The sequence below is a fragment of the Hippopotamus amphibius genome, chromosome 17, assembly GCF_030028045.1.
Source record: "Hippopotamus amphibius kiboko isolate mHipAmp2 chromosome 17, mHipAmp2.hap2, whole genome shotgun sequence".
In the NCBI taxonomy this organism is placed as follows: domain Eukaryota; kingdom Metazoa; phylum Chordata; class Mammalia; order Artiodactyla; family Hippopotamidae; genus Hippopotamus; species Hippopotamus amphibius.
The window spans coordinates 54,350,338-54,371,574 of record NC_080202.1 but is presented as its reverse complement, the minus strand read 5'-3'; the positions used below and the strand labels follow the sequence as shown (position 1 = coordinate 54,371,574).

The window sequence follows — 21,237 nt, the reverse complement described above, 5'->3', positions numbered from 1 at the left end:
CACAGTTAATCCTCTGCGGCTGCTGTTTGGATAAAATGCGCTGGGAGCGTTCGAGGCTCCTCGGCCGCTCACATCTGGCCGGGGTTTGCTCTTTACGCGTCTGTCCCGCTTTCTTCGGCTCTTCCTCTACTTTCGAGAAACCGCGTTTCCGCTTCTGGCCAAAGAGATCTTGGAGCCGAGGAGATCCAGGTGCCAGGAAGGGGCCGGCTGTTGCCTGCACCCCCTCCAACTTTCTGCACCCTCTTCCCGGAGGACTTTTTCCTTCCTGCCTTGCTCTCTCCTTCGACAAGTCTGGTCTTCCCCCGACCTGGCCGGGAGGAGGCTCCGCCGCTGGGAGATGCTCTAAGAGAGGCCGAGGGGAGGACGCGGGCGCCCGGCTCGCTCCCAAACGCGGGTGGCTGGAGGTAGGTGCCCTGGCGGGCGGGACATGGCCGTGGGGTGGGGGGAGGAAGGGGGACCCAGCGCTCCTTTTCCTGGCTTCAGCCTGGTCGCAGAGCAGACACCTACATGGGGCGAGGAGTGGGGTGGGAGGAGCCAGGGGGCAGTAGCGGCAAAGGGGCAGAAAGACCAGGAGCTGCGGGGGCAGGGCCCCGTGCCGGTTCCTGCTACTCCCTTCCATAGCCGCCGTCTCCCTCAGTGACCAGGGAGCAGGGGGCTCTGTGGCAGACAGATGCTGTCAGGAATGATTGTACCTCCCCTGATTTCTGTGGCGCTTTTATCGTGCTTCACTCTTCTGTGGCTGTGAAAGAAGTGATACCCACATCCCCTCTGCACCTGGTGGGGGGCCCCCACCCCACGCCTGGACCGTGTGAGAGCCAGCCCTGCCTGTGGGCAACTTGGACCCTACAAAGGACAGGGAATGCTGACGTTGGCCCCTGCATCTAATGGCTTTGGTGTTCCTGGAGGGGATCCAGCCTGGACAGGAAAAAATAATGTCCCTTTCCTGGGGACCCTCTGGTCTGCCCACACCACTGAATGTGGCCCTGGTCTGGGCCCAAGTCACGGAGCTGTGCACCACCAGTTACCAGGCATCTCCACGGCACAGGTGTGAACCCCGCCTGTCTTGGGCACGCTGTCATGTTAGCCTGGGCCCCACCGTGCCGATTGCTGGACAGCTGCCGTGTCTTCCGTGGGACCCCAAAGTGCTTTAGGCACTCACGGGTTCTTCTGATCCACTTGGGAGGGAGGGAGGGAGGAAGCTGCTTCTCTCTGTGACTTGTTTCCACCTCCGCTATCTCAGTTGGTTTCTAAGAATGGAGGCAGTTTGGCACACGCGGAGCTTCCTCCTCCCAAGCTTTGAAAATGGGGAGTGTCCTGAGAAACTGAGTTTTCTCAACTGTTAGCTGCATCCTGGGTCCCTGGGGGAGGATGTGAGGTCCTCAGAGGCTGCTAGGCCTTTGCTTTTTATAGTTCAGGGAAGCACGCGGACAGCCCCACGTGCAGGGTCACAAATAGGCACTTGACTGTGCATGCTGCAGGGAGAGGCCTGCTGTGGGGAAGAAGTACGTTCTCCACGAGGCCTGCTCACTGCCCCTGCCAACCAGAGGGGCGGGAAAAATACAGGTGAAGGGGAGACAGGGGGTGCAAAGGGTTGAAGTGTCCTTTCTAAGCCCCATTCTCCACTCTCCCTCTTGACCTGAGAGCTGAGAGGAGCTTAGGGATGACCCAACAACAACAGTGGTCATATAAATAAGGGCAGCTATGCATGTGGGGGGGAGGGGGGCGGGGGGTGCACGTGTGCGTGCGTGTGTTTCCCACACATGCTGATTCTCAACACTTCTGTCAGTGGCACTCTCACCCCGAAAAGCTCAGAGAGGCTATGGCTTGTCCTGAGGCAGTAGATGGAGGACCGGAGGGCTGCATCCCTGTGCCCAGAGAAGGGATGTGACCTGCTCGGGGATGCACGGCTTTCCAAGCCAAAGCTGGAACCCAAGCTTCTCAAGTTTCCAAATTTCCACTTCCCTGCTGCCCACAGAGAAAATTCCCTGGGGCCAGAAGGACAGCCAGGATCAGCTTCCCAGGGACTCTAGCCCCCTCCTCTTGTTCTCTCTGTCTTCCTTCTCCCATCTTGAATCTCTTTGGATGCCAGGGAACATGTTGCTGGTGAGCGGCAGGTCAGGGAAACAGAGAAATGCAGGTGCCAGAGGCCGTGGATGGGCCCTCTTTCAGCCAGAGGACACCACCGCCTGTCTGGAACAGGTGCAGCCAGCCAGTGAGGGGCAGGCTCGCAGGTAGGAGCTGAGAAAGCCCACACGGCCCCAGGAAGGGTGCAGGCAACTCCCTCCTCATTCCTGGTATGTAACCTCCCTATTCAGGGCAACCAGCACAGCATAATTTTTTTGGAACATGCTTCTTTCTGTTATTCTTCCTGGTGCCTCCCGCCCTCACCCCCCACCCCGCCAGCTGTAATTAGCATGACTCATAAACCAAATATTCTGGCATTGAACTTCACCCATCAAAACAAAGATGAAAAGAATTTTGTAGATACAGTCGTGCTGCTGAGTGTCCTCACCAGACATGAGCTTGCCGTTGCGTTTTTGTCTTCAGGGGCTGGACCCTTGCATGGGTCCCTGTTCCTGGAGCTGGGGGTGGCTGAGACTTCAGGGCCCTAGGGGAGAGGTGGTGGTGATAGCTTGCAAATGAATGGAAGAATAGAAAGTTTCCCTTCTGTTATGATCCGCACACTCTGCTGACTACTTAAGGTAGCTCTGCCCGCCCATCCACTGGAGAGAGATATGAGTGTTTCAGAAACAGCCTCGTCTACCTGCCCTGAGAGTCCAGAGATCTTAAGTGGGGGCAATGGCCTCCTGGGGCACTTCATCTTGGAGGTGTAACTACCGTGTGGGCCAAGGGTTATTACTTTCTTCCTGTTTTTACCTGCTGAAATCTGCCTTCTCATAAAGTCAAATGAGGCAAGGCAGCTCCTTGGACAGGACCCCGGACACCTCCCTGACCCCTCACACAATGCGAGGGACCATCTGCCCACTTAGAGAAGGATTTGGAAAAGGACCATCAAAGCCTGAACAGGTGCTTTCTTCCGTGCTCTAGGGGCAGCCCAGTGAGCCGGTCCCACGGGGCCCAGAATTGGGGATTCTTAGGGTCCCCCCGGGCATCCTTGGACTGGCAGGACCAGTTCTGCTCTTAAGCACGGAGGACATGCAAAAGCGAGCACACTGGCTCTTTTCCTCCTCCCCAAGCCCCCGCAGTGAAACTTCTGCTGCTGTGGCCTGTGACCTCTGACCCTTACCTCCCTGCCTCTTGGGGAGGGGCTTGGTGCTGTGAGCAGGAGTGGGAGCTCTTCAGCCCTTTGGGGGCATCTTTGGGTCCTCCTCAAGGTTGCAACTGAGCGGTGCCTGAACAGCTGGAGTGGTTGCTCCACTGCTGGCTCCCAGACTGCGTGAAGCCCCTCATCCTTGCCCATGCTTGCTTCCCAGAGCGGGGCTCAAAGCAGGATGGACGTGGGCAGAGGCATCGGAGGCCCCCCATTGCCCACCAGGGTGTCCCTGGCCTGCCCGGAGGCCTTTGGACTCAACCCCTCTCTAGATGTGGGCGGCACCAGCAGAGTCCTACTGGGGCATCCTGTCCATCCACGACGGCCGTCAGGAAGGCTCTGGGCCAGCTTGTGCCTCTGTGTCTGACCACCTCCCTGGCTCGTGTAGGAATTTTCCTTGAAATGAGACGGAGCAGAGCAAGAGACGGCGGGCAGGGAAGCGGGACGCGAAGGGAGCTCGGGAAAAGAGGCAGACAGGCGGGGCCGGCAGTGGGGGAGGTGGTGCTGGTTCAGACGTTGCTTCTGGCTGCTGGTGAATCCACACCCGGGAGAAAGCCCCAAATCCTTCACCTCTGTTGCACCCCCTCCCCAAGTGGGGACATCTGGTTACCAGCCGCCCTCTGCCCTGGGGACCAGCGAAGGAAAAAGACCTTGCCTGGGAAGGCTGCCAGCCCTGGTGGAGCTGCAGGCGGGTGCAGGCCAGATGGTAGCTGGGCTGGGCCCTGCAGCTCTACCCTGCAGGTTCTGAGGCTGCTGGTCAGGGTGAGAGACTGGGGTGTGCTTGGAAACACTTGGGCCATTTCTGCTTGTGAAGAGTCTAAAGTGAGTTCTGGTGAGAGATGGGTGGGTCTGGGTGGGGTTCAGGGTGCCCATGACATTCAGGTCTTCTAGCATTCAGAAAGGGAGAAGACCTCCCCTTTTTTCTGGCTGCACCATGTAGCATGCAGGATCTTAGTTCTCAGACCAGAGATCAAACCCATGCCCTCTGCAATGGAAGCGTGAAGTCTTAACCACTGAACAGCCAGGGAAGTTCCCTCCTCCCCGCCCCCCCCCGCCTGCCAAGCTATACTTGTGAGAGCAAGACCCTTGGTTCTGTAAACTGTCCAGACCTACGAGGAGGAAGCCCTGAGGATAGGCCCCGCAGAGCAAGTGGAACCAGGCCTGGGCAGCTGGGAGCTGGTCTGGGTCTGATGCCTGCCTTTCCCGCTCTGTGCCGTTCTGATCCTGTACTCTGCTCCTGGTTCCCTATCTGCAGGGACCTCTCCTGTGGGGCCCCCTACACCTGACTCCAGGCAGCCCTGAGGGAAGGGCAGACACAGGGCATGCTCACTGCACGCACAATGTCGATTTTTTACATTGTTCCCTCCTACCAGCTGCACTCGGCCTCAGACCCCTTTACTTCTGAGCATCAGAGGGCATGGGGGTCGGGGTGGAACCCTTTACCATCTGTGTGAGATGTGGGCTTCCCCTTCCCCTCACTCACGTACTGTTTTCCCCGCAAAAGCAGTGCCCTCAAAATGCACAATCAGTGAGCCACAGCCCCCATGCCCCTTCCATTCAGAGGTACGAGGGGGGTTCCTGGTGATTCTGTGCCTAAACCCAAAGGAATTGAGCTCCTGTGGTCGGTATTAAGATGCTGGCACTGGGACATCTTAGCATATTGCTTTGATAAGGACAGTTATCATGAATCCCTGGTGCCCTGCATGGTACCTGGCATGGAGCAGGCCCTGAGAAATCTGCTGAAGGATGAACACAGGGGCTTGGCTGGTGGACAAGTTCCTCACTGCCGCTGTTCCTACCGTAACCCAGTGAGTTAAGCAGGTGGACGTCTGCCTGGCAGGTGGGAGCACCCGTGGGATGATGGTTTGGTAGGACCAGCTGGTCCTACCAGGCATCTTCCTGGAGGCCCCCTCAAGACGAAGTGGCAGGAGCTCTGCTGTCAGACACACCTGGGTCTCACCTGAGCTTCAGCACCTGCCACGGCAGGGCCTGGGTGAGTGACTCCCTCACTCTGAGCCCATTTGTTCCTCTGAGAAATCGAGGTGACTGTAGTGGACACGTGCAGCAGCCTCCGTAAAGCGTGTGTCCAGAGCCTTGCAGGTAGCAGGTGCTGCAGAGCTTTGTTAGAAGGAACCTCTGATAAGTGACGGGGCTGTTTCTGGGCCCGTTAACTCGCCTGGTTGTTGAGCCCAAGTCCTGACGCTCAGGGATTTGGCTCCATTTTCTCCTGTGGCTGCAGGCAGCTTCCTTCAGTGGCAAGTACACCAGTGACTGGTGTGTCGAAGGTAGAACAAATCTACTTCTAGAAAACACGTTCTCTCTGGCTGGCCTGATTCTAGCCCCACTTGAGTGCCTTCCCCGGAGTAACTGGTACCCACGGTAACTCCAGGGTTTGGCTGCTTGACAAGAGGGCTGTATCTTTCTCTTGTTCCATTGTGTCCCTAGAATCCGGCTCTCTTCCCAGTGCGCAGTAGACACTGAACAAATACCTGCGAAAGAACGTGGGACTTCAGCACGAGGGTAATTTATATCCCACACGGTCCCACTTGAGCCACAAACTTGCTACAGCATCCCCAAGCCCCTCCCCCATTCTCCTTTTCTACACAGAGACTCAAATTCCCCGGAATAAACAAAATACCCTCTTAGTTCCCAGGGTGGGGCTTATTTGTCATTTGTCTAAGTGGAAAATAATGTGTACTTAATGTGAAAAAATATGTGACTGTTGGGAAAACCCCAGAGACGCCAAAATAAGAATATGGCAAACATCTGTATTTTCATCACCCAGAGATGACTGCGGTTAGCAGCCAGGTGGGTGGCCTTCGGATCTCTGGGTTAGTGTACGTGCATGTGTGGATGTGTTTTTATGTATGTATGTTTTCAGGCTGCATTTTCACTCATCAGGATTTTATGAACATCTTTCCATGCTGGTAAATATTCATCTGTTTACAGAGGTCAGTGCTTGGTGCCGCCAGCTGAAGTTGCCCCTCCCCCTCCCAGCATCACTTACTTATTTATTTCTTTAAATGCCTTTTAACGGAGCATGTGTTTCCGCAGTCTCCACCTTCCCTATCACATTACACCCAGCCCATGGTCAATGGCTGAAGGCATTTGAGTTTGCCGCCCTGAGCAGCCACCTTGATTTTTTAGTTTTCCATTGTGTCGATGAACCATCATTTGTTTGATTCGACTGCTTTTGCAGGACGTGGGGTGGTTTGTAATTTTGGCTGATGGAGGAAGTTTGGGTTGTAACTCTTTTTGAAGTGGGAGGCTTTCTGAGAGCTGATAAGAGGAGCATTTGAGGAAAAGATGGCTACCTGGTCACACCAGGATTCAGTGGTCTGACGACACTTAATAGTGTGACCTGGGACTTCCCTGGTGGTCCAGTGGTTAGGACTCTGCACTTCCACTGAAGGGGGCATGGGTTCGATCCCTGGTCAAGGAACTGAGATCCCACATGCCACGTGGTGTGGCCAAAAATAAGTAAATAAAATAAAATAAAACAAAACAGTGTGACCTGGGTCACTTTCCTTCTCTCCCCAACCCCAAACTACCCCCATCCTGAATTAGAGAGGTTTGAACACACTGACTTGAGTCTTCTTTGGATGATGGTTCTGCTGCTTGGGAAGCACTGAAAGGGACTGTGCAGTTCGGTCAATACTGAAAGTCAGACCCCAGATTCTGGAGATGTGTGTGAAATGAGACACATCTCCCGTGTGTGAGGACCTCTTGGTCTGTGGGGGGGCACCAGACGAGGAAGCCGGTCTGTGTTAGATGCTGGGGGAGGAAAATTCCTGGAGAAGGTGGCATCAGGCCAGGCTCTGAAGGACACAGTGACGAGGAAGGTGGCAGGAGAAAGGGACAGAGGACGAGGCTATGGTGTGACTTGTGTTGGGACTTCCGGTGGCTCCAGATAGCTGGAGTGAAGCATATACGTGCAGGGGTGGGGATGAGGGGGCCAGAGATGAGGTGGGAGGCAGATGGTGAAGCGCAGGGTTTAAATGTTTCCTGTATTTTCATGGGACGCCTTTTGAGCCAAGGATGGCATTTGGATCTGCAGGTTTGAAAGCTGCCTCTGGCAAGCAGTTTGGAATGTAGAAGAGTGATGGGGAGGGCAGCACAGAACTGAGAAAGAAGTGGTGATGGTGCCTGACAGGGTGGGGGGAGAGAAGAGACCTCCAGGAGGCCTAGTGATGGTGCAGGAGAGGCAGGAGTCTGTAGGGCTCCCAGATGCCGGCCTGGGGCCCCTTTGTGAACAGCTATCAGTGCAGGAGGAGGAGCAGGGATGGTGGGGGCTGGGGGAGAAAGTGAGCTAACTGGGGGCTCGAGCACCTTACGACAGAGTGAAGAGGACATGTTCTGAAGACAGCTGGACACCTGGATCTGGACCAGCGCTGTCCAATAGGACTTTGTGACGATGGAAGTGTCCTCCCAGCTGTGCCGTCCAAGAGGGTAGCCACTTAAAATGTGCTCGAGTGGCCGAGAACAGAATTTTTCACTTTGTTTAGTTGTAATTAATTTAACTGTCTTCAGGGCCCAGAGGTTCTGGAGAGCATAGGCCTAGAGCTTGGTGGCCAGGGATGCCTGCTGGGGACGAGGACCAAGGAGCTGTCCGCTGAAGCCATCACACAGGAAACGACAGGCGGAAACTGTTTGGAGTGAGAGGGGCTGAGGGCTGAGGACATGGTCTGGAAAACACCTGTCTCTAAGGGGGAGGTCGTGGAGGGTGAACATGGGGAGTCAGGGTGGTCCGGAGCGGGGGCGGGGAGGGGGGTGGTCATGGCGGGCAGGCGCCCTGCAGCGTGCACAGGAGCTGGCCGTCGGGGATCTCCACCGGGGCAGTCTGGGCTAGAGCAGGCAGCAGCAGGACTGACTGCACACTGAGCTAAAGTATCCTCTTGCCTTGGAAGCCATTAGGGGTGGGACAAAGTCCTACCTTTTGCCAAGCATCCCCCGGAGAGGGCTGTAAAAAGCGGTCGCAATTTTCAGGCCCCAGAAAACCAAAAACAGTTGTGCTAATTGTAAAAGGGATGGTACAGTAGGGGCACAGGCTACGGAATTCCCAGCTTTTTTCCTCCCTCTGTCTTGGGAGCGATCAGCCCCTGAGGATATCAAAGGTGCGGGGCAGTGGGACGTGGGCCAGGCCACCTGCAGCGCGGGCTCACGACAAGGCACGAGCTGTCAGTAGCTCTTCTCGCTCACACGGTTCTCAAAGCGGGGCAAGCCTGCCGCCTGAGGCCGCGCAGCTGGGAGGTGATCTAAGGACAGGGCTCCAGTCAAGGAAATCTTTGTTTGCACTGGGGAGGCTGGCCTGGCCAGGTGCCCCCGAAGGCCCGCCGCCTGCAGCCTACGTGGGCTCCTTGTTTGCAGGGCTTGGGCAGAAACTTAGGCAGTGTCTTCTCTCAGCTCCAGGTGAGCCTCTCCTGGTCTAGGTGCAGTGAGTTGTCCCAGGAGAGAATGGAGATGTTTCAGGATGGGGAGGATGCCTGGCCCCTCTTGCCTTCACCGTTTTGTCCCAAGTCACCGCAAAGGAAGCCCTTGCTTATGCATTAGCAAGTATCCCTGGAAGACCCCATCTCCACCCCTGGCCTTGGGCGTTGGAGGTAATTAAATAAACCCCCAAACCTTAAAAAAAAAAAAAAAAAAAAAAAAAAAAAGGCTTCTTCCTCTAAGCCAGAAAACAGCTTCTTGGAAAAAGGAAAAGAGGGAGATTCAGTGAGTGAGATGGGCGCCAGGACACCCTCATCTTTTGGGAAAAACACAGATAACCCCCAACTGACCAGAGGTCCTTTAATAAAGGATGCCCATCCCCCACGGCTGCTTCCTCTACAAGGTTGGGAGGAAGCCGGAGAGGGTCCGAGGCTGCCTGGGGCTGCCCCATTAAAGAATGGAAAACTAGATATGAAATGTGTTCCTGGGATTGGCGAACAAACGTCCTTTATCAAGTGGAAGTCACTCTGCCTGCCTCCTGCCCATCACCAGAGGAGTCTGGTAAGTGGAAAATGAGTATGATGAATGGTTTCTGGGGAAGGAAAGCAGACGTCATGTGTTGGACAATCCTGACGGTCATCAGGGCCAGAGGGACACCCCAACATGGGGCTTTCTCTTTTCTGGGCACCCCAGGATCTGAGTCCAGGGGACCTCCTGCAGCAACCAGAGAGCTCTGAGTGTCTCAACAAGAGAATTTCCGCCAGATGTCGAGGCAGAGAGGGGCAGCCCCAGGGTTTCCTTTCTGGTGGAGAGGACACTGGAGGGGGAAGGGTGGCAGGAGCAGATGTGAGGCAGGATTGCTGGTGGCTGAGGGATGGTTGATGCTGTGTTGAAACAGGGACTGACTGGATGCTGAGCTAAGTCGCCTTCTTGACCTAGAAGACATTAAGTGTGGAAGAAAGTCCTATTTTATGCCTAGTTTCCTCGGGAGAAGCACATAAAATTTGGGGGTGATGTCCAGGCCCCAGAAAAGCCAGACAAAGATATTGTCTTGGGTGAATTGAGGTCTGGGACACAGCCAGAGCTCCTGGAAAGCATCAAGTGGTCCAGAGGAGCAGGAGATATTAAAGAGGGTTGGTGACTGATTCGATGTGGCAGATATGTGAGAGGAAGTCGTCTAAATGACTCCCGGATTTCTGGCCCACTGTTTGTTCGTAGCTCCTACTCCCCGCCCCCCACGCCCACAACTTCATTTTAATAGAACAGAGCTGCCCAATAGAGCTTTCTGCAGTGATTGAAATGTTCTGTTCTGTGCAGTCCAGTATGGCAGCTCCCAGCTCCCTGTAGCCATGGAGCCCCTGCAATGTGGCTAGCGTGACTGAGGAATGGAACTTAGAATGGTATTTAATTTAATGTAATTTAATTAATTATTTTTTTGGCCACGCCATGCAGCATGCAGGATCTTAGTTCCCCAACCAGGAATCGAACCTGTGCCCCCTGAAGTGGAAGTATGGAGTCTTAACCACTTAGACCATCAGGGAAGTCCCTAGAATGTTCTTTAATTTTAATTGGTTTAAAATGAAATAGCCACAGGTGGCTAGCGACCACTGAAGTGGGCAGCACAGGCCTAGAATGTCTTGTTCTGAGTTGCCATCTGCTGCTGTGCCTTGAGCTTCGATCGGGTACATATCTGTCTCCTTCACTGGCTGGTAATCTTCTTGAGGTCAGGGAGTATATTTCATCTGCGGTGGAATCACTGTCTCCCAAGCTCTTATCCCATGCTGTGCAGATCACGGGCATCCAGTAACTATGCCTGTGTTCAATTTTCTGAGAGGCAATTCCGGAGCTACATGGGCATTTGGACTTGTCTCCTCAACTCCTTCTAATCCAGGGAGATCCTGGGCTTCTCGCCTCTCAGAACAGCTGGTTCCCCGATGAGGATTAAGGAAGGCGGAAAACCAGGTTTATAAAATGCTTTTGTCAAAGGGCACTGGGCTGGGCGTGGCAGCAAGGCAAAAGGCAAACATGTGGGGCCTGAGGGCTGGGAGTTCACTGTCAGGACACAGGCATGACACCATGGAGGTGGGCGGGCCCCCCAAAGCGATAGGACCGATTTTAAACAGATGTCAGGAAACGTGAACTTGTGTATGAATATAGTCTCCTTAGAGGATTCACCACAGGTCCACTCGAGTGCTGGGGAGGATAAAAATGATTAACGAGGAAGTGTTCACAGACCCCCTGCCTTCCCCCCAGACCCTGACATTGACCTAATTCCTTCTTTTCCCCTCCCACCTACTGTAGAGGGGTGTTCTTCCTTGTTGGGGAGGTTAAGCTGCAGGGAGACAGGGAGGGTTGAGGAGAGAGGAGTGGAGGAGCTGCAGGTCTTGAAGGGAGTGGGTGGGAGAAAAAGATGTTCATGGAATTGCCATGGAATCTGGCAAATGAATGTCTTCACAGGGTTTGGGATAGGCCAGTCCAGAACTTGAGTCATGTAGGAATTGACCTCAGATGTCTTGACCGCAAGGCAGCCAGGAGACTGGACCACTCAGGTCCAGATTCATGAGGGTTACACACCACTGGCCAAGGAGTCCTGGGGGCCGCTTCCCAGACCTGCCTTGCTGAGCACAGCATGTTCTCTTGAGTCACCTTTCTGGGGGCAACACCTACCTGCTTGCGGGGGACTTTGTTTCACTGGAAATCGCTAAAGAGGGCTGGAGCCAAGTTTGGTTAGATGTTGGGCAATACTGTTTTTGCCTAAAAGTGAGTAAAGTGATCATAATGTCGGGATGCTGACTTTGCTGTGGGACTCGGTAAAATGGTTCTGAAGATAGTTTTGAAGAGGGAAAGATTTTAATCTGGGTTTGCTTTGGCTCCAAAGAGGAGGTCCTTGAGGAGAACCACCAGCCTCTGCTGCCCTCACTCAGTCCGCCTGGCGCCTCCGACTCTTGTCTGGGTCATCTCGGGTCCCACCCCCACTGATATCATCACTCCTGCACTGGCTGCGTCCTGGTCCCCATCTCTTCTGATCCAGGTACAGAAAACCCCTTTTTCAGACTTAGAAAGAGACGTACCAACACGCAAAAGTGTGCTTCCATTGAGGGTAGAGGACCGATTCTCAACTGGGAGGATTTCTGCCTTCCAGGGGACACGTGGCAAAGTCTGGAGACGTTTTTGGTTGTCACAGCTTGGGGTGGGGCTGTGCTGATGGAATCTAGTGGGTGGAGGCCAGGGATGCTGCTAAGCGTCCAACAGTGCCCAGGACAGCCTCCCACGACCAAGGCTGGTCCAGCCCAAAATGTCAACGGTGCCAAGGCTGAGGAACCCCGGGGACAAAGGAATCCAAGATAGCTCTTTATTTCCTTCTGCTATTATTTCCAACTTTTCCCAAATAAATATATATTACTTTGGATTCAGGAAAAAAATTGTTTAAAGAAAGGAAAACCTCTTTTCCTTTCAAGTGATGCAAGCTTGGCATTGAAAAGGAAAAAGAGAGTAATTATCAAGGCGCCAAGGAAAAACAGAGGAAATACAGAAATAGGGCAATAAACAAATTTGGAGAATTCAATCTGACAAATATTTGTTGAGTTCAGGGTGCTGCAGGATGCTTGGCAGGTCCAAGATGAACAAGACCATGTCCCAGGCCCAGAGGAGATCACGGGTCTGCTGTGCAGAATCTTTCAGGCCAAGAAAAGCTCTCTGCAGCATGAGACAATATGAGAAAACACAAGCGAAAAAGAGCAGGGAGAGTTTGTTCCAGTTGAGGTTCTGGGAGGCCTTTAGGAGGAATATTAAGTACATGAGTTGGGTCTTAGGTAGGATTTTGATGTGATCTGAGGGTAGCCTGTTGAGTTCAAAACCAGCCCCCATGGCTTAAAAATTGGGCATCCTTAGCCTAATTGACTTCTCAACATCACTGTTTCTTCATTGGTAAATTTAGTATTATAATTAATGACTATTGTGTCCTTAAAGGATTCACCGCAGGTTCATCTGAGGCCTGTGATGGGGTAAAAACTGTTAATGAGGAGGTGTTCTTAGAACGAACCCTAACGTCTAGGGTTGTAAGGATAAATGGAAATGATACAGGGATGCCCAGTACCGGGTCTGGGGCAGTTGTGAGTCCGGTTAGCCTGGTTATTAGTAGAAGAGAAGACGAGAAAGGGTGCTCCTGGCCAGGGGAGAAGGATGCAGGTAGGTGGACAGATGCCAGGAATTTGGGTTCATGGCTTGTACCTGGTCCTCAAAGTGTGGTGCCTTGGCAGCTTTTTGAAAATGTCTGTCCCAGACCTGCCGAATCACAGTCTGCATTTTCACAAGATTTCCCAGGTGGTGCGTGTGCATGTTGCAGTATGCGAAGCAGGGAGCTTGGACACAAGATGAGGGGTGCTGTGCAATGCAGTTGAAGGGTGGGGGCAGACTGGAGAGGGTGGTGCTCACCTTGGCAAGCAGGCTGGAGAAATGATAGATGGGTAGAGGGGGTGGGGAGAGTCAGGGAGAGATTCTTTTAATATGTATTTTATAAATTACACTTACATGTACAAGCTTTCTTTGCCAAGTGGAGGGATGTAGTGGACATTTTGGGTAGGAGGCTTGTTCAAGCAGTCTCTCTGTCATTGGGAAGGTCTCTGGGTCCTGACCCTTGGCAGGTAGCAAACGTGGAGGTGGGGGGGGGGGCAGCTAACCCACTGCAGGGAATGGGGGGATATGCAGGGAATTGAAGAGCTAGCAGAAGTGTGAGTTCAGGGGATGGGGGATTCCTGGGGAGGCCAGCCTTCCTGGCTCAGCGTCTCATCACATCTCTGAGGACCCACCGGGAGAGCCTTGGACTCTGGTTCCCAGTCCTCTGCCTCCTCCAGGTTCTCCTGACCTGGCACGGGGCTCTGGCAGGGAGGTAGCCAGAGCGTTCTGTCTTCAGAGCTAAAACAGCGAGCCCACTAACAGGCAGAATAAAGCACAAAGCCAAAGAGTTGGCCCAGTGGAGCGGGTCGTGCCCTCACTGGCTGCGAGACCTCTGAGTGATGGAGTTGAAGGAGGTCCATGGCGGCCCAAGGCGCGTGAAAGGAGCATTCATCTGGGTAGATTATTACTGACAAAAACAGAACTCCATCTCAGTATTTTAGTTTTCCTTAGACATGAAAGGGGAATTAAAGAAAAATCAGACAGGACCTCCTGAGACTGGTCCCTGGCTTTGATGCTTGGCCCCTCCCCATGACGCCTGGTTCCCAGCCCCAGCCCCAGCCCGGCTGCAGGGGTGGGGGTAGCGGTTCTTACTTCTCCGGCCTCAGTTCTCTCACTGTGCAGCCCAGAGTGTCAGATTAGGTGTCCTTGTCGGCCCTTTCAGTGTTAAGTTGTATGTTTTGGTGAACGAAATACATTGGGATTGACCCCTTTCATGATGGGGAGGTTTCCCAGCCACCAAAAATAGCCGAGGCACGCGTGATTTCTCACTCCACATGCGTGTAAACCCCACTGCTGAGGTTAGCCAGGATGATACCTCCCATGGTGAGAAACGGGTGGGATGTCTTGTCTGTTTTCAGCCCAAGCACTGCCCCCTAGTGGGCTCACTGGGAACCCCCAGTGGACAGCTCCTTCTAGAAGGACTATCTCAATCCTGGATGAAGAGGGCCTGTCCAGAGCTTTTGGGGCTGGCTTCGTTGACAACAGATGCCCTCTGGGGCGGGGCGAACCCCCCCAACACCACCCACATCAGATGCTCATGGACACTCACTGGTGCGCCCCCTGGTGGCCAGAGAGTGACTTGTCGGCATCTGCATGCCCACTGGCTGCCACAGCGCAGGCTGGGGCGGTCACTGGACAGGGGACCACCAAATTCATTTGGGATTTTGCTCATTGTCCTAAAAGGGCCGAGACACGATCATCTGCAGAGCTCAGGGCTGAGGGGTCTCCTTCCTGGGAGGTGTAGGGGGCCAGGAAGAGCCACGCTCAGTGGCAGCAGGTGGCCCGATGCTCCAACACCAGCCCCGCCCCAGAGGGCATCGGTTGTGCACGTGCGGGTGTGCGAGTCTGTGCATATACGTCTGTGAGTGTGCCGAGACTGTGAATGTCGGGTGTGGGCATGCATGTGAGCCTGAGTGTGCACACGCACGTGAGCACACTGGAGTACACGTGAGTGTGTTGAGTGTGCAAGTGTAAACACAAGCGAGTGTGGGTCTGAGTGTGCGTGAATGTACTGAGTGTCTTGAGTGTGTACGGAGTGTACTTGTGTATGTGTGTACTGAGTGTGAGAGTGAGTGTGAACATGTGCGTGTGTGCGAGGGCACGTGTATATGTGCATAAATGTGCACTGCGGTTTGTGAGCATGTATGTTGAGGCTGTGTGAATGTGGATGTGAGTATGTGTGTGAGTGTGTGATTGCCCTCCCAGGAAGAGCGGCCGCTGAAGCATCTCCCAGCTTAGTGGGTCGGGCCAACACCACACCACGGGCTTGCTTCCCTGCAGGGCTCTTCCAACCATGTCCTCCCCGTGTGTCTCCCCAGCAGGGCTCAGCAGGAAGATGGGCCCCCATGGCCTGGGACTTGCGCTGGTGTGCTGCCTGCTGCTGGCCTTCGCCTGCGGCCCGGTGCTGGCCCGTGTGCCCCGTGGGCAGCAGGAACAGCAGGAGCAGGAGGGGACCAGGGAGCCACCGCTGGACCATGCTGAGAGGTGAGGCTGTGCGGTGCAGATGCAGGAGCTCTGGCTCAGCGGCGGGGATGAGCCTGGGGTTCGGGGGCCCCAGGGGGCTCATTGGTGGCTAGAGGAGAAGGAGCAGAGGCTGCGGCTGAGGAGCCGGTGCTGAGGGACAGAGGCACCATTTCTCCTTTCCGTGACCTGGGCCTGTTATCTGAAACTGCGGACAGTGACCCAGCCTCATTCCAACCCCAGAGGAATGTAGGTCTGCGTGAGGTTTTGCAGCCACATCCTTAAAAAAAGGATGCACCAAAACCCCAACCCCCAGCTCTCGGTTTCTTTGCATTCTCGCCTGTCCTTTGAGGATATCGGCTAGAGCTTTAATTACCACCTGGGAGCAGGAGGCAGGGACGATGCTGGGCTGAGAGCTGGTCTCCAGCACCCTAATGTCTGATTACATTGCAAGATGGAGGATGATGGCTGAAGACTGGCACAAGAAGTGGTGGCTTTCCTTGAAAAGTTATGAATTTCTTCCAAATGGCACTGCCTTCATATATATGACCTTTGATCATATATAGACTCCAGGCTATTTGGGATATTTCATAGGGATACACAAAATGCTCAGGATTACTTATGAAAATGTCATTCATCAAACGTGAGGTCCAAGACACCTGATGCTTTGCGCTGCCTGGATACCCGAGGCTTTGGGCTCTCTTGGAGTACAATGGACTTGCATAGGATTTGGGGCAAAGTAACATCATTCTTCTTCTTTGTCTTTTCTTCCCCTTCTCCTCCTCTTCCTTCTTCTTCTCATTCAACAAGCATTAATTGAGTGCCATTATTGGTCCTGCCATCCTCTAGGCACTGGGGACACACATGTGAATGACACAGTCCCTGGCCTCTAGGGACTCCAAGGCTGTAGGGGGACAGACACACACGACCCAGTTCAGTGTGTCCACAACATGGATGTGGCGGGGAGGGGGTTGAGGAAGGCTAGGTGGAGAAGTGACTGGGTCTTGAAGGACACCTGAGGAGAGTCCCAGGCACAGAAGGGGAAAGCTGCTTGGCAGCCAGGACGGCATGTGTGAAGTGTGGCTATTCTAATGTCTGGCAGTGTAAGGCTGGTGGGTCGTTTGGGTAGTGGGAGTGGATGCCAGAGAGTGGAGGATGGGAGGGAAGATGAGCCTGGTGTGAAAGGGGTTCTCTGGAACTTCATCTATAAGGGAGTCATGGAGAAGTTTAAATTTCATCGTGTTCTAGAAAGGATGCTGGAGGGTGGCAGAACAGAGGATGAATTGGCAAGGGAGAGATGAATTCCAGGAGGGCATTCAAAACAGCAGTGGTGCCCAGAAATGAGGAGAGCCGAGGGCCCAGCTCCTGAAGGCACTTTGATGGTGGGGTGGACTGACTCCTCAGGACTCCACGATCCTCAGAATGGAGTGATGAGGCCAGAGAAGCATCTGGAATGAGGCTGCGGGTTCCATTCTGGGTGACTGGTGATGCTGCTGTTGTTGGAAATGGGGTTTGGAAAGAGAAGATTCTAGGGACGAGTGGCAGTGATGGGCCATCAGTTTGGGACACATCTCACCTGTGGGGCTCGTTGAATCTCTAAATGGAGACTTCCGGTGAGAGGTGGGGGGGGGTCCATTTGGGAGTCTAGGGCTTGTAGGTGGCTGAATTTAGGGCATATAGATCCATTTTCTGGTTTGAAAATGGGAGCAGAGTGAGACAAGTAGCCCTTCGAGAGGAACTGTGCCACCTCCAAGATGGTCCTGTCGCAACCAAAGAGCTGCAAGCAGAGAGCACAGTGCAATGTAGCACGACGCCTCGAGGTGGCGGTATGGAGCTGTCACACTGCCCACCCCCACCCCCGCCCCAGGAGCTGGTCTCCGAATGTCAGGTTGTAAACATGACAGCAGAGTTTCCAGCTGCTGCAGCTCAAAAGAATCCCACAGATCTGCTTGAGCCCTCTCATTTACAAACGAGTCAGCTTAACACTGCATCTTCTAGAATCCTAAATACATGACGGGGATGTTCAGTCATGGCACTGTCATGTCACGTGCCAGATTTCTCCCACGCAGCCTCTGTCTTGCCAAGGCCCTCAAATTATTGCCGTTTCTGTTATCGTTGTTTCCGTGACTGTTATTGCTGTCAACAGAGGGGAGGGGTCTCTTTCTGAAACTTCACTGAGGGTCTCCGAATTTGCCAAGAGCCAACGCAGTCTCTGTGGAGGGGAAGTTAACACAGCCTCGTACATCAGGGTGAGAGAAGGGGAGTCAGGTACCCCAGACCCTCTGGTGGTAGAAGAGAGAAGAGTTCCTGGCTCTGAGAGCCCCTGGCTTTCAAGGTGGTGTCTTCACTCCCTTAGGGATAAAGAAAAGCATGAAAAATACAGCCTCAGGCAGGACGAGGAGGCCTCTGCCTCCCGGTGCTTTCGCTGCTGTGACCCTGCTACTGCCGTGTACCAGGCCATCCCGGTGCCACAGATCAACATCACCATCCTGAAAGGTCAGGTGCAGAGACCAGCAGGGGGGACCTTCCCCTGGGGAGGGGGAACTGCTCTGTCCTGAGTGGGGGGCAGGGCGGAAGATGGAGTTAGGGAGGAGAGGACAGGAGCAGAATGGCTCCGCAGAGCACAGGCATGCTGTCATCTAGGAGGAGGAGCAAATTCCCTTTCTGAGCTCTGGCCCCTTTGCAAGAGGAGAGGTCGGGGAGGGGTCCACAGGAGAAAGAGCCTCAGGGCAGCTCGTGGTCTCACCCCACTTGCCTTGGCACCACAAGCCTCAGGTTCACAGTCCTGTGAGCAGCAGATACCCTTGCACAGCCCGGCACAATTGAATTGGGGAGCCAAGCGGCCCGGGTCCCAGATCTTCAGGCCCAGCTCCTGTGTCTGTAGTTCATTTGCTCCGAGGGAGCCGTGGGTCTGGCTTCTGTGCCGGTTGCTTTTGGATAAACCCATGTGTTCTCTTTTCTTCGCCAAGACTTTCCAGAAGGAAAAAAAAAAAAAGATTGCTTTTGGGTGAAAATAGAATCATCCTTGAGATTGCTTGACACCACGTGTTTTCCCGTCCCACGTAGGTGAGAAGGGCGACCGAGGAGATCGGGGCCTGCAGGGCAAATACGGCAAAACAGGCTCTGCGGGCGCCAGGGGCCACGCAGGACCCAAAGGGCAGAAAGGGTCCATGGGTGCCCCCGGGGACCGGTGCAAGAACCACTACGCTGCCTTTTCGGTGGGCCGGAAGAAGCCCCTGCACAGCAACGACTACTATCAGACGGTGATCTTTGACACGGAGTTCGTGAACCTCTACGGCCACTTCAACATGTTCATGGGGAAGTTCTACTGCTACGTGCCCGGCATCTACTTCTTCAGCCTCAACGTGCACACCTGGAACCAGAAGGAGACGTACCTGCACATCATGAAGAACGAGGAGGAGGCGGTGATCCTGTACGCCCAGGTGAGCGACCGCAGCATCATGCAGAGCCAGAGCCTGATGCTGGAGCTGCGGGACCAGGACGAGGTGTGGGTGCGCCTCTTCAAGGGCGAGCGCGAGAACGCCATCTTCAGCGACGAGTTTGACACCTACATCACCTTCAGCGGCTACCTGGTCAAGCCCGCCACCGAGCCCTAGCCGCCCGCCGGCCCCCTGCTCCATCACCACAGGCTAGCCTCCTGTCCTCCCCGTCCCTGCCCTGCTCCGCTGGACCCCATGGTCCAGCCCCACCCCCCTGCCGCCCATCGCGACTCCTGGTCAGCCCCTCCCCCACCCGGGTTTCCCGGGCCACCCCCCCCCCCCCGCCCCGTCCCCAGCTTTGGCATTCGACGCGACGTCTCTCATGGGAGTGGGAGGCAACATTGGCTGTGGGGTCCCAGGCCTTGCCGTGTCCGCACAGTGAACTCACCAGGCGGGTGCCCGTGGGCGCTCCCCTCTGTGTGCACATCCTTGCGTGACCCCTGTACGCGCCACGACGCGCCAGGGTGTCCCAGAGTAAGCCACCCTTGCTCCCGCTGTGGGGAATAATTAAGCCAATTTGAAAAGTTGTGAAAGGAGCAAAGTAAACCATGGAAAAGAAAGGGAGGCGTTGTTATTTTTGCCTTTCCGCCAGCACAGCTGGCTCTGAGGAGGGCTGTCTCCCCTTGAGGCTGCAGGAGACTGCTTGTAAGAAAAGATCTAAATGACGCGAAGGCGGCGGGGGACGTGGGGACTGGAAAACCACGTTTGGCTTACTATTTTAGGCCACGTATGAACCTTCTTGGGGGACAGCTGGACGGACAGCCACGTCCTGTGGACATTCCTGTGGTCTTGCCCCAGGGCTCCGCTGGTCTTTCTGAGCCACAATGGTGAGGGGGTTCGAGCTAGACAGGATGGGGCAGCTCCTCAGAGGGCCAGCCAAGCCCGCGGCCACAGTCTCTGGGTTGGGGAGCAGCCTGCCCCCCAGAACCCGCAGGCTCCTGGCAACAGACGGTTCTATGTGGAGCAAAGCTCAGTACAGCCCAGCAGCGCCGAGCATCCTGGTGGCTCTGCTCACTCCCCCACCCGACCCTCGCGCCCCCGGCAGGGCCTCCATGCCTGTCACCCTGGCCCTGGCTTTCTGTCCTTCCTCTCTGACAGGTCAGCCAGGGGAGGCACCAGGGCCTTTGACTGTGTAGCAGCCGTCATGGTTATACAACATTTTCAATAAACCCCCCTCGCACACCATCGCAGAGTCCTACTTCCCAGAGGGTTCAGCATTCAGCCCCCAGCACCCTCCTCTAGGGCCTCTTTGACCCAAGACCATGCAGGAGGGGGCTTTCCTGGGCCCCAGAGCAGAGGAAAGCTGGAAGGGACCCAAAGCTTCCCCCTCTATCTGTCTCCAGAGCTCCTGCATGGCTCAGCCTCTGAGAGAGGAGAGAGGGCACGTCCCAACCACTGGGGTCAGAACCCCCACTCTGAGGGGGGCATGGGTGTGCCTGGATTGGTGCTCTGGCCTGCGGCCAACTTTGGCCGGGCAGCCCTTCCCCACCTCTTCACATCAACACCCAGGGCCGGGGTCACCCTGCCTGCCTGGGCCCTAAGCCCCTGCAGGAGACTTCCTTCCCACTGCCTGGTAACCCTTGATCTTGGACCCAACCCTCTACCCTCCCTGGGCCTGGCCATGGGGTCTAGGGTCTGCACATCCTACCCTCTGAAGGACTTCTGCTGATCACACTTTAAAAACTGTTTCTGTGGGTGAGCTGGTGATCAGGGCGCCCACCTGCTGCTTTGTGCTGCCCTAATGCTCTTCCAGAAAACATTAAACTTGGAATTGTGTGTTTTAGCATTGTGGCCTCCTCAGTTTGGTCCTTGAATGAGATCCTCCCCCTTTCAATCCCCTCCCCCTCCCCGTCCACTGCCAGAACCCTGCCTACTGCCTGTTGGAGGTCTGGGAGCCCTCAGCTGGGTACCTGGGGACACTGGTACCCAGCAGGCATAGGCTGGGCCCTGAACTGCCTCATTCCGCACAGGAATGCATTTCACAGTTAGACGCGGGCCAATTGGTCGCCCCATAGGGAAGGAGCCTTCCTTGCTTCTTCCGTCTTCCAGTGGCCCCAAGTGTTCCATGGTTTGTGGCTGCATCACTCCAGTCCCTGCCTCTCTCTGTCTTCATGTGGCCTTCTTTCCTGGATCTCTTAAATCTCCCCCTCCCTTCTTTCCCAGTTGTTGGAATTAGGGCCCACCCTAAATCTAGGATGATCTCCTCTCAGGGAGACTCTATTACATCTGCAAAGACCCTATTTCCAAATAAGGTTACATTTACAGTTATCAGGGGTCAGGATCTGGACCAATCTTTTGGAAGAACACAATTCAACCCACTACAGCAACTTGCAAGCTTGAATACACCCACCAACAGACCCCTTTATGCCTAAGCGGTGAAGAGCAGATGTTTCTTCTTCTCTC

General features: G+C 54.7%; 1 protein-coding gene across 10 annotated transcripts; it reads left to right on the top strand.

The window, feature by feature from the left end:
* C1QTNF1 (C1q and TNF related 1) lies at positions 1-20,617 on the top strand. 10 transcript variants are annotated; one of them, XM_057717086.1, is made up of 8 exons: positions 11-404; positions 5,717-5,791; positions 7,802-7,926; positions 9,102-9,259; positions 11,577-11,729; positions 15,193-15,358; positions 17,691-17,830; positions 18,401-20,617. In XM_057717086.1, exons 6-8 carry the CDS (start codon positions 15,210-15,212, stop codon positions 18,949-18,951), a joined length of 840 nt encoding a protein of 279 aa, XP_057573069.1. In that variant the 5' UTR covers positions 11-404; positions 5,717-5,791; positions 7,802-7,926; positions 9,102-9,259; positions 11,577-11,729; positions 15,193-15,209; the 3' UTR covers positions 18,952-20,617. The 10 variants fall into 10 exon arrangements, with proteins under 10 accessions (XP_057573075.1, XP_057573069.1, XP_057573073.1 ...); XM_057717090.1 differs by having other exon boundaries at positions 9,068-9,259; positions 15,196-15,358; XM_057717083.1 differs by having other exon boundaries at positions 9,068-9,259.
* The last annotated feature ends 620 nt before the right edge of the window (positions 20,618-21,237 follow it).

Coding starts and splice junctions, on each gene's coding strand:
- C1QTNF1 (XM_057717088.1), top strand. CDS start 15,210: ATGGGCCCCCATGGCCTGGGACTTGCGCTGGTGTGCTGCCTGCTGCTG. Junction 15,359..17,690: donor CCGCTGGACCATGCTGAGAG/GTGAGGCTGTGC, acceptor TCACTCCCTTAG/GGATAAAGAAAAGCATGAAA. Junction 17,831..18,400: donor CAACATCACCATCCTGAAAG/GTCAGGTGCAGA, acceptor CGTCCCACGTAG/GTGAGAAGGGCGACCGAGGA.